The 13,368-nt window shown below is 30.2% G+C and overlaps 1 protein-coding gene across 2 annotated transcripts in view; it reads left to right on the forward strand.

Moving 5' to 3' along the window:
- LOC127700470 (DDB1- and CUL4-associated factor 11-like) overlaps positions 1-13,368 on the forward strand; it is a 38,489-nt gene that overhangs the window by 9,155 nt on the left and 15,966 nt on the right. For both annotated transcript variants that reach the window (XM_052203964.1, XM_052203965.1), the window contains exons 3-8: positions 846-877; positions 6,091-6,192; positions 8,933-8,997; positions 12,055-12,155; positions 12,403-12,505; positions 13,016-13,059. In XM_052203964.1, the coding sequence (XP_052059924.1) occupies positions 846-877; positions 6,091-6,192; positions 8,933-8,997; positions 12,055-12,155; positions 12,403-12,505; positions 13,016-13,059 (447 nt within the window). The remainder of the gene's footprint in view (positions 1-845; positions 878-6,090; positions 6,193-8,932; positions 8,998-12,054; positions 12,156-12,402; positions 12,506-13,015; positions 13,060-13,368) is intronic.

The raw sequence follows: 13,368 nt of genomic DNA on the forward strand, positions 1-13,368 counted from the left end.
CAAAATTTTAAATATAATTTTTTTTTCCAAATTCATTTCTGCTGAAAAATGATATATTTTTGTTGTACAGTTAACATTTATATACAGTCTGGAATTTTTGTTTTATGATATCAGTAGCTTTGTCAATCCTTCATATAATTCAATGAATCTTGGACAGAAACTTGTTTATGATTAAGAAAAACATCCAAAGAAATATTTAGAAAACATTTTATTTTTAATTTCCCGTTTTTACTGATAGATGGAATTAGATTTTGGCAGTCAACATTACACTTTGACACTGACAGCAGCAATTGCAGTCAAGACAAATGGTTCCGTAAACCTTTACCAATTGTTCACTATAAGTGTTATTTCGAAAGTACTTTGATTATTTGAAAGGTCATCCCATGGTAGTACCTTAAATTTGTGATATTATTCTGTGTTTTATCAGAACTTGAATTTCCTGATGTTGGACTATTTGAAATATAAGAAATAAGAAGATTTGGTCTGATTGCCTATGAGACAACTCTACAAACAGAGACAGAATGACGTAGAAGTTAACAACTATTGTGGATTCATTATTATTCGTTGGATACCAATTTTCGTGGATTTCGTGGGTACAGGTGAACCACGAAATTAAATGTTCAATGAATAACAAATTTTCTAACGGCTAATATGCAGACTTCGGCAAAACCACGAAAATCAAATATCCACGAACATGTAAGTTTTCCTTAATCCACGAAAATTGGTACCCACGAAAATAAATGAATCCACAGTATTGGCCAACTTAATTGGTACAAAATATACTTAACTTTTGTATATTAATATTTGAATCTTATTATATATATATGTGACTTTTTATCTTTCAGCTGATGACAACCCTGACACCAGTAGAATAGATGTAAGTGCTTAGAAAACCTTAAAATGGATTAATACTAAATCCACTACAATTATTAATCGTCTTTAATAGCCTTAGTCTTAATTGAATTATCCAAATAAGTGTACGAATAATTACTATAGTTCATGATAAAATAACTGTTTGTCTATTTGGATTACTCTTATAAGTTTATTATAAATTCATAAATTATCCTTAGTTTCGTATGATTAACCCTTTTTAATGGTGACTAACCCCTTTTCCATTATGACTTACCATGTGTCTATTATGAATTGCTTTTAGCTTATCGTGAATTACCTTTTATTGTGGATAATAAATTACCGTTAGTCCTATAGTCCATGATTGATTAACATTAGTCTCTTTATTAGTCATTATATGTCATCCCTTAAAAACATGAAAAAGGAGATGCAGCAACATACGGGTTTCTTCTAATCTTAATTGACTAGGATTAACAGTTTTCCTACCAAAGGTTGATGGTTGTCTCTGGGCACTCCAGCTTCCTCCATCAATAAAAACTGACCGCCACGAAAAGCGCAATAGTGCTGCAAGTGTGTTAAACACCAAATCAATCAATCATTCAATCTTCTAATTGACCTCAGTGGTTGTATGGTAGCATTCTCTATATTGATATAGGAGGTTGTAGATTTGAACCCATGCCTGATCAAACTTTTCAATGTAAGTTATGTAGAAATGTCTGCCTGTCCCTCTGGCAATGTATTTTTATGCCCCCGTCGTAGCGGAAGGGGCATTAAGTTTTACCCTTGTCCATCCGTACGTCCCAAAATTGGTTTCCGTTCTCTAACTTTAGTTTGCCTTAACCAAATGTTATGAAACTTATACACAATGCTTATTACCACAAAACACAGATCAAGTTTGAATTTAGGTGGCATGATGGCATCACTTTTACCGTTCTAGAGTAATGTCCTCTACAAATGGAAAAATTGCTGAATTTTTCGTTTCCATTCTCATACTTTAGTTTGCCTCAACCAAATGTTACAAAACTTATAATAAATACACAATGCTAATACCACAAAACACAGATCAAGTTCGAATTTTGGTGGCGTCACTTTTGCTGTTCTAGAGTTATGCCCCTCTACAAATAGAAAAATTGCTGAATTTTTCGTTTCCGTTTTCTTACTTAAGTTTGCCTCAACCAAATGTTATGAAATGTATACACAATGCTTATTACCACAAAACTCAGATCAAGTACAAATTTGGGTAGTGTTACTTTTACAGTTCTTGAGTTATATCCCTTTATAACATTATATGCAAGCGGGGGCATCATCTGTGTCCCATGGACACATTCCCATTTATTTAGATTAGGATAGTACCAGGCTGAATCAGACATGTTAAAGGGGAGGTAATTGAACTTGCATCCGGAATATAAATTGAAATGAGGATATCATTTTGAGAGATGGCACATGGTATCATTAATTTAATTTTTGAACACCATTTATATATTTCAAAATTTTTATGAGACAATTTTCGCCAAAAATTACAGGGTGGTCTTTTCTCTTTACATTATATATATTGTCGAATATAATTTTTTCCAAAAAAGTTCTCAAAAACTTGGGAATATGTCCCCAAACTTGACACAGTTTTTCTAGGGTGTTATGTTACTTATTGATTAAGACTTTTGCACAGAAAGCATGTTAACAATACGGACTCCACTGAACTCCTCATTAAATGGAAATATTAAATTATTGAAAAATTTTCTTTGAATTTAAAATTTTAAGTGGAAATATTTTGAGAAAAATTATAGTTAAGATAATGAGTTTTCTATGAATATTCATAAAAGGATAATAAAGAACTAAAAGTACAGTGTCACAATTCAGAATATTTACTTCACCTTGGCAATCATGTAGCATGATAGTAATTGCACTTGAGTCACTCATGTTTTATTTTGTGTAGGCAAAAATAAGTCTTGATATATGATGTATTAAAATGCATTAGTCAAAAATGTTCTACAATAATATATCAAGCTCCTCCTGTCAATATATATATGAGCAAGATTTTAGGATGATTTATATGAGAAATAGGATAAATATTTCATGGAAGTAGAATACATAAAAAGGTTCAGTGTGCTTTTGTCTTCAAACAGAAAGAAATCCCAAGAGTTGACTACAGTAATATAGTCACCTGGACTTCCACAGTGGTGCAGTTAAATCCATGCTAAAGAAAATCTGTTTGGTTGTAACAAATGTATAAATACCCAGCCACATTTTATATAAATGGTGGAATCTGGTGCCTTCTGTAAGGATAGTGCCACACTTTCTGCATGTTAGTAAAAAACAACCCTTGCATCAACTGAGGTGTCAGTACTTGACCCATTTCAAGGCAAAATTTCTGTCATTATCTAACATACCTTCTTTTTCCAGTGGCAGTCTTTTAATTTCCCACCCTTTATCTCAGTAAGCCCACGTTACAGACCCTATCTTTTGGATTTATTTCCTCTTGTCCTTAATATGCATGAAAAATTTGTCACTGGACATTAAGCAAACTGCAATCAATCGATCAAACAAAAAGGGTATAGTGCCAAAATTCAGGACACAGCATGTTGTCATGATAACAGTCCCTGAAGTGCAGGGAAAACTTCTTTATACTTGAAAAATAAAGTTATACATGTAGTACATTTGTAATAACTAAGTAAAATCTGGTATGCGAGGCATATGGCATTTTAAATTGTGCGAAAGATATCCTAATTGAAATTAAATGTAAAAATATAATGGGAAACACATTGTATACATGTTTACACATTTAATTTTAAAAAATACATATAATGCATGCATTTAAAATTTGTTTGTGATAAAACAGTGGGATAATAAGTATGCATGTATTTGATAAGTAATGCAATGTTATTTGAAATATTTTCCAGTGAGAGATGACATTCTTGCTACAATTCTTATATGACCTTGTCCTGATTAATAGATAATGCCAAAGTGATGTCAATATGTAGAAGTTCCAATTTATAGTTGGCCATTATGTATGGTATCCAGGTTATAAAAAAGAGACAAATACACCATCATATGCTAGATATATATTGGTCAATATTTGGGTCTTTATAGTATGAAACAAAAAAAAGATAATCTTATGTACTATTATTGATACATTAATCAAATGTAAATGTTAGAAATATTTATTTATTAATAATATATGATACAATGGGATTAATACATGTTTCAATTTATAATCAGGCCATGGTTATTTATAAGTATCAATATTCAAGGTAAAAAAAGAGACAGGACTTCTAAATGCCTAGTATTTAATAAGTTGAATGCACTAGATACACAAGTGGGTCAGGATATGGGCCTTTATGAAAGTACTATACAATTTTATGAAAAGATAAAGGTAAATTGATTATAATTATTAAAAGTTATGCACAGTTGATCAATATTTACTTCAATAGGGTTAATACCTCTGGTAAAGGTGATATTAAAATGATGTAGTGATCAGTTATCAAATGGAAATTAGTCCATTGGTGTTAGAATCTGGGACCTACATTGTAGCCTTTGGGACTGGGTCATTGTTAGGTGAAAGTTCAATGGTAAAATAATAAACATTTCGGAAAAAACCAAAGAATAATGATGGATAACCCTACTGATTGATGCAGTCCAGTAGTCAGCCAACTTTCATGCGATGTCATCTTTTTCAAACTGCAATCAACTTTTGAAAAGTGGTTAACAGTACTGATTTATAAATGTTTCGACCCATAAACTGGCTTTCAAGATAATGAGCTAATTTTTTGTCCCATTGCAACAGTGTTCTCCGTAATTTTTTTTTGATAACTGTTAATCTCTAATTTTTTTCCAAATTCCATTACTTTAGGTGACCAGTCAAGAAAGTCATTGTCCATAATGTTCTGTAGTCCTATAACATTTAACAGTGGTCTCGTTAGCCCAAAATAGAAGGGTGCCGCGCCCTGGGTGCCCTCAGCCGCGCCCTGGGTGCCTTCATCCGCGCCCTTCTTACCTGACCCCTTATTCCCAAAAACCCTTAATTGTGCCGTTTTGGTAAAATTGCCTTTGTTTCATCGATTTCTTATCACAAAGTTAAATTACATATATGACAACAGGTGATTGCCCCAAGGTTAATCATGTCATTACAATCAATTACAGTGGATAAGACTTCAAAGGTGTTAATAACTAGGTAATCTAATTAAGACAATGTACCTTTTTCTCATAAATTTGATGAATGTGTCAGCGAGTGTTTTTAGCTTGGGTCGGCATTTTCATTTTCGATCTCCAAGAAGAGTGTATAAATGAAGACTTTCATGACTTTAGAATAGAATTTAAGTCATCAAAATACAACTATGCCTTCACAGAAACGCCGTCCATCTCAACTTGTGAGCGACAAGCAAACAGTAACGTGTTAGAAATTAATTATGGAGTTACTTCCCCTGTTTTAGCTTATTACAAATTTGTGCTCCTAAAATATTATCTAGAATTAAAAATAGGAATAAATTACCAATTGAATACAAAATTATATAAGAATGTTACCTTAAGGATATTTACTGTCTTTGAACATACCAAAAAAAAATATATTGCAATTTATTTTTGATAATCATACTTTTAGCAATCCATGTTCTATACATTTTTAATTAAGAAATTTATATGTAGAATTTTTATGATGATGTTAAGCTGCAATCCTACATAAATGGGTAGAGTGAAGTTAAACTATCATGACATCAACTTGATGACGCTTTACTAAATAATTCCTGAACACAAACAATGAAAAAAAGTGGGAGAACAGTAAGGTAATTTGCCTCTGTTGGTTTATAGTGATGTGATGTATGAATGTGTATTGACATGTTTTATGAACATGTCGTATGAGGAATTACATTTTCTAATGCAAATTTTATAGAATAAATAATCAAAACAACAACTTATGCATCTTTAATAACAACATATACAGTAAAAAAAAGAATGTGAACTCGTGATACACACAGAAACGTAGACAAAAGAAATGAGCAGTGCCTTTTCCTTTCATAAAAAAGTGCCCTGCCCTCCACTGGCACCCTGCCCCTTTTGATTTCTAGCTGGAGCACTGCATTAGCTGTGGATTCATGATTCTTATGGTCTTTTCACTACTTTGGTGTTCTGTAAAAAAAGGTGGACCAATCTTAGATTTTGATGGCTAGACCTTTATCATGCTATACACAAATGAACTTTACTTATATATCATAATGTCATAACTAACATTTGTTCTGATGTCTTTTTCAGGTTAATGATATAAAGAATCAGGTATTAGGAGATTCTGGAAGATTACAAAAGAATGGCATCATGAAGAAAAAGCAGACAACTATAGTTGGATTGTTACAGAATGTAGGTTATCACATAAGAAACTTTTATATATGAATTAAAGAAAACGCGGGGATATACATCAATGAGACAGCAACCCAACAACATGAATATATATATAAAAAAAAAGACATTTATTGTGGATTTATTATTTTAGAAAAACCAAGAATTCAAATATACGCTAAAATACAATTTTTTTTCTCTATCTGTGAAAATTGTTATATACAAAAATAAATGTATCCACAGTATGTATGGATTCTTATTAGTTGAGTTTTTTAAAAATTGATTGACTTATGATTGTGTTTTGTCTCACCTGCGATGAAAGTCGCAGATGAAGAGATTTAGGTATTGCTTTTCTGGAGACGATGACATCGTAGTAGGCGTCAACAATTGTTAAGTTTTCTGCTTAAGGTCAAGGAACAGTAAATGGGCTTTGTCACAGATTTTGCTAAAATTTTGCATACTACTTGGCTTGTTGAAATATAACTGAAAATCGAAAAAATAATGCATTTATCTCTTTTATCATCTTAAATTTTACTGATTGAATTCTTTCAAAACAGGTGAACATTTTGTATAGAAAGCACATAAAATTGACAAAAACCTTCTAATATTTGTCTTAAAATCATCAAATCTCTAATTTCTAATACAAAGATCTTTCTTAAAAAAACTATGTTGTTGATACATAAATTTCCGTTTTAATGATATAATATTATAATACGGTTACTAACTTCGTTTTTTGTCTAATAATCAATCTGTTATCTAGTTGGTAGTGAAAAACGTCAAAAATTAACGTTTCAGTGCCTGCAACGCAATGATGTTATGATTATTTCGACGTTTTGTGGTATTTTTTCACATAGAACACCACTTTGAATGATGTATACCATAAAAACTAAAGTCGGTGACCCTATCATTATTTACCATATTAAAATTTATGTATCAACAACATACAGTTTTTCAAGAAAAATCTATGTATTAGAAATTGGAGATTTGATGATTTTAAGACAAATTAAACTTTCCATACAAATGTTCACCTGTTTTGAAAGAGTTCAATCAGTAATATTTCAGATGATAAAAGAGATAAATGCATTATTTTTTAGTTCAACAAGCCAAAATTGTATGCAAAGATTTACTAAATTTATGACATAGCCTTTTTACTGTAATTTGACCTTAAGTTAGTTACTTATGATAGATGAATGATATTTTCTGTAAAGTTGCATTACTATAAGTACATAGTGTATCAGTTTGACGACTATTTTGAGGCCCTGCCCCCTAGGTCATGGTCCAGTGACTTTGAATTAATTAGCAATTTTCAATGTTAAGTTTTCTGCTTAAGTTAGTTTGATAGGAACTTCTTGTGATAGATCAATGATTTTTTCTATATAGTTGCATTACTATCAGTACATATCAGTTTGGTGACTATTTTGAGGCCCTGACCCCTAGGTCATTGTCCAGTGACTTTGAATTAATTAGCAATTTTTAATGTTAAGTTTTCTGCTTAAGTCAGTTTGATACCAACAACTTGTGACAGATCAATGATATTTTCTATAAAGTTGCATAACTATCAGTAAATATCAGTTTGAAGACTATTTTGAATTATTTCCCCGGTAGGTCATGGTTCAGTGACTTTTAATTAATTACCAATTTTCAATGTTAAATTTTCTGCTTAAGTTAGTTTGGTATGAACTACTTACAATAGACAACAATATTTTCTATAAAGTTACATTACTGTCTGTACATCTCAGTTTGTTGACCATTTAGAGGGTCCAGTGACTTTGAATTAAATAGCAATGTTGCTGTCCATCAGATTGGTTTTTTTTCTGAATTTTATGCCGACAGGTGAGAGATATCTCTGTGTCAACAGATTATTTAAAACTATGAGTTAGATCATGAAATACTCAAAAAATTTCAATGTATACAATGTATATGCTGGGTTCCTTAAATACATGTATATTAGTAATGTTTCATGAGAGGATAAAGTGAAAATTCTGTAAGGTTTAATTCAAATTAAAACACGTTATTTATTTGATATGTGCACATCTTTTTCATTACTTATATGTTTGAATTTGATTTTACTGTTGATATTTATCAAAAAGTTTAATATAAGACACTGAAAAGAAAAGCATGAATACAAAATAGATAGCTATAGAGATGTACATTCCTTTATCAATACAGTATCTGTACGGGTACATTGTCAACATTAATGATATAGTATCATAGTTTATCAGATGACTGTTTATGATTTTGCTACGAAGCAGGCAAGACATATCTTAGTGCTAACAGTTTTTTTTTGACATTTTTTTAATGTGAAATATTTCAAAAAGCTGTATTCTTACTTTTGACCTCTTAGACTAGTATATTTAAGTTTTTGTCTTTTGTTGACTAAGTTGAAAAAGCGAGACTTAGGTGTGCTGTTTCTGGCGGCTTTGGCAAATGTCAACACTGTATTAGTTTGTGATTAGGTCAAGTTTATGGGGAACCACTAGTGGTAGGTCAATGACATTTGGTCAGCAGTTTTATAAATGTTGGCATTTCAAATTTCCATGGAGGTTATTTGGCCCTGCACCTTCAGTCATGATTCATTGACTTTGAATGATTTGCATAGTTAACATGTTTAAATATAACCATTTTATTTTCAACATTTGCATTATACCATCAAAATTACAAAATGCGAGACATACCTCTGTGTCAACAGTTTGTTATACCTAAATAAATCTTATTGGAACTACCAAGCTGCTTTCTATTATAACATTTGTTACATTAACAGAGAGAAATTGGAAGAAGAGGAAATCAGCAGTTTACTTGTAGTGATAGGAGAGCTATATCTTGTCAGTAAGTTACTTTTATCAAAGTAAAATTTGATAAAATACTGAACTGATAGCAGTTTATAAAATATTAAAAAAATCTGAATTAAAAATATTTAAAAAGACTTTTGATTAGACCATTTTTGTTGAGTACTTTGTAAAAGAGAGTAGAAAATAATACAAATATAAACTGTCACAAGTACATAATTTTTTTTATCTTCCCTTATATAAATACATCAGGACAATCAAAAATTGCATATACAAATTGCTGTGGTTAAGAATGGGCCAAAAGCTAATAATGTATCTGTGAAAATAAGTTAGTCTACAACCAGATATTCTGAAATACATAAAAGAATTAATAAACTCAATTTCATCCAGCAGTTTTTGAGGGTAAAATTTTATGGTCAACATATTTTAAGTCATTAATCTTTATTTGAACTCCAGAACAAAAATAGAATATATTTGACTTAATTTCTAAATATATTGATAAAAATGTTTATCTATCTGAACTTTGCCTGAAGTTTTTGAATTGTCTCCCTTCAAATGTTGTTAAGGAATAAAACATAAAAACAATGACATGAAAAATGATAGGGTAAATTAGATCAAATTAAGACCACTTTACAGTAGAAAGACTTTAACCATATATACATTGTACATATTTCTTGCAATTTGTAAGATGTATTCTTATTTCAGTAAAAGATATTTGAAAAACTGTAAGCTGCTCAAATAAGACAAAAAAGTAATTTAACTATTGAAGGTAACTTTACCTGAGCTTGGTAATTTTGATGTATAGCGGCTATCAATCTTTATGAATGAGACTGTTTGTCACACTGACTTAAATACATCATAACAGATTTTTTTCAAACTTTACCAAATTATTATGAATTGTGGTCCAACAGTCTGTAATCTATCAAATTATCAGGAATTGTGGTTCAAGTGTTTATACACTGTATAAATGTTAGCAATTTTCTCATTTCTTGAAGTCTTAAAAAACTGTAAATTCAGAAATTATTGCGAGGTTTTTATTAATGCGAAAAATGCAAGTGGATAAAGATCGCAATAATAAGAACTCGCATTCTGATATCTTATACTTATATCTGTATGCAGATTTTCCTGAAATCGCAATAATTAAACTCACATTTTAGTCCATTCTTCAAAAATCGCAATAAAAATTAACGCAATAGTTTCTGAATTTACTTAAATCTGTGAAGGATGAAAACTTAATTAAATGTTATATGTTCAACAAAGATTTCTTGGACCAATTTTCTTCAAATTTAAATTGATTTTTGTGTGACAACAAAAAGACATCATGGTTTGAGTATCAGTGTAGGGTCATTTTCAAAAAATGTTGAATTTTCAATACATCTATACTAATTTTTTTATTTTTAAATGAAAGTTTGTAGGATTTATGAGTTGGAACATCAATAATAAACACGATTCAGATCTATTTTGATAAGATTAAAATATATTTAAGTCCGATTTTTGCATAATTTGTGTGCGTACTGTGTCAGGGTAACACATTTCAAATGATTTTTTTCCTATTTTCTGATTGCCTTGATATCTGTAAAAGGAACTATTTTAGAATGTTAATGATAACTCTAACGAAAAATCACAGCTTCATTATTATTCTATGTAACATTTTTTCTGCAAACTAATTTCAATCAGCGTACATGATGCATGTCTATCCTGTTACCGGTTCTAGATCAACCGTTAAATTGTTTCTCCCTATAGCTATGAATATGGAACTATTCAGTGATGATTTCAAAACCACAAAGCATCCTGAAAATTTAACACATCACGTTTCTTGCATATCAGTGTAGGGAAAAGAAAGTTCAAGATATTTAGTGAAAAAAAATAGTGGGTACCCTTTCATAATGTCTATGCTGTTACCAACAAATTTACTAGTTACAACAATATTATACTTGTAAAAAGTGCAATTATGTGTTGGAAACCAAAATCACAGCAGAAAAACGGTATCACTGCATTAAAGGGAGTAGTTATTTCACAACAGCGTTCATAAATGAACAAATTTGTCTATCCTGTTATGTCTATCCTGTTACTATGGTTGATATGGTTATAGTAACAGGACAGACAATATTTGACTGAAACATCTTTAAAAAGTATATAATGACATATAGTTTTACACATAATGAAATGTTTGGTTGTTTGAACTCATTTAAAGGTTACAACGTCTTAATCTTCGTAGTTTAGCGTACACAATATGCAACACTGCTAATGCGAGGGAATTAGTTGATGTTGGGTTTATTACAAAGAATAAAATAGTGCTGAACATTATGAATTGCTCTCTTAGACATACAATACTGGTTGTTATTTGTATAACCTTTGAAAACCAATTTTTGGAGTTATTTTTCAGTACAACATGGAAAATTGACAAATAATCTATCATTACACAAAATTAAGATATATAGAAGTTTTTACTCTTGAAAACCATCTTATTGGCCATGAAAAACACGCTTAAAATTTTATCAAAACCGTTTCTAAATAACCCAAAATTTCTTTTGAAAATGGTAACAGGAGAGACAAAATATTGCACCACCTTTCAAAAAATGTTTCAATATATTCTTGTATGAAATTATCAAGATTGCATCTTTTTATATGTTGTTCCATAAGTATGGTTTGTTTTGATTTGCTTATGAAGAGTGTGGTTTAAATTAGTAACTTTTATTCAATTTTGCTATTTCAAAATTCGACATTTTTTAAAAATGACCCATACCATTGGACAATTTTCACTTTTCTCTCAATGCAGAAGCAGAACCTTGATTTTAATTTGGTTTATAGAAAATATCAATACAATGTATATTAATGAATATCCCATTGAACTTACTTCATGTGTGCTGTGGACAGGTATACTTTGCATTTATGTTGGGAGTTATATTTGATTACAACTATCCCCAAAACAACTCAATAATTAGTTGCAAGAAAATGTTTTGAAGTGTGTATACTGTAACTGAATCAAATAATAAACAAAGGTTGGGTTTTATGGCCATAGAATAGCAACTTCTTAAAATCAGATATGGGATGGGGTTAGTGTGAACAAAATTTAAAATATGTTTTTTTATTTCAGATATCTACCAAATTACAGAACAGTAATAGACAATTATTATCATAAAGCTTTCTGTGGTACATACTCTAAAGAGGGAAACATATTCCTTACAGCTGCTCAAGGTTTGTATTTACATTTTATAAATCATTATGTATTTGGACTTTATAAATATAATATGTTATAATTTTGAAAGAACATGTAAAATTGATTCAAATATCAAAATTTCAGTCAAAAGTAAATTCTAGGTAAAATCGTGTATATCTAGGGTTAACTTTTATTTATATGAATAATTAACTGTCATCCTTTTCATTGGACAAAACTCGAAATTGTGTACAGACTGTCGTACTCATCTGAAATCTTGTATTACAGATCCAAATTTACGGATTTACAATACAGAAAATGGTAAATTTGAAAAATTTAAAACCATCAGAGCAAGAGATGTAGGATGGAGTGTATTGGATACAGCATTTAGGTAGTATACTTCTTTGAAAATTATATTTATATTATATCCCCAGTTTAGAAGTGGGGCTATATTGCAATCACCTTATCATTCCAGCCATCTGTCCATTCATGCTGTCTGTTTGTCCATCAAAAATTTTCCATCACACCTTCAGAAACTTCTAAAACAGAATAACTTAATATTCAGTCAGCAGCTTTAGTGACGAGGTGTAATGTGTGACCATTTTTGGATAGCTCAGATACTTCTTCCTGTTTGCCAATACTTTGAATTTTCAATTATATTGAATGAACTTAGAAAATGTCGTCACACATTCTCTAATTCTGTTGAACAGAATGACTTAATATTTGGCGAGCAGCTGAACAGTGATGAGTCGTAAAATGTATTCCTTATCAGAACACACTATTATTTATTAATAATTATATGTAATATTAGTTGATTACATGAATACATATGATTAAAAAATATAGAAACTTATATACTTATGTTGTTTACAGTCATTTCAATGATTTGTTTGTTTTTCAGTCCTGATGGCCTGTACATGGCATATTCTAGTTGGTCAGACTGCAGTAAGTTTATTTTTAACATTTTATTTGGTCATGGTAGGGTCTTTGAACTTTGTATATACAGGATTACATTAAAATGTTTTCTTTCCTGAGTAATAGAATGTTAACCTGATTTATAGGTCATTGACTATTTGAAAGTTTAACAACAGCCAAAACAAATTGTTATGAAAGTTTAAAACTATTTATAAAACATTATTAACAGTAAAAGTAGAACAAATCATGCGATTTAAACAAAGTAAAAAAGTGCAAAAGCAGCACATTATGATCTTTTATTTATCCTTCAATTCAATGCTATAAATTCATATTTTTGGT

Source organism: Mytilus californianus, unplaced genomic scaffold, assembly GCF_021869535.1.
Source record: "Mytilus californianus isolate M0D057914Y unplaced genomic scaffold, xbMytCali1.0.p SCAF_5, whole genome shotgun sequence".
Classification (NCBI taxonomy): domain Eukaryota; kingdom Metazoa; phylum Mollusca; class Bivalvia; order Mytilida; family Mytilidae; genus Mytilus; species Mytilus californianus.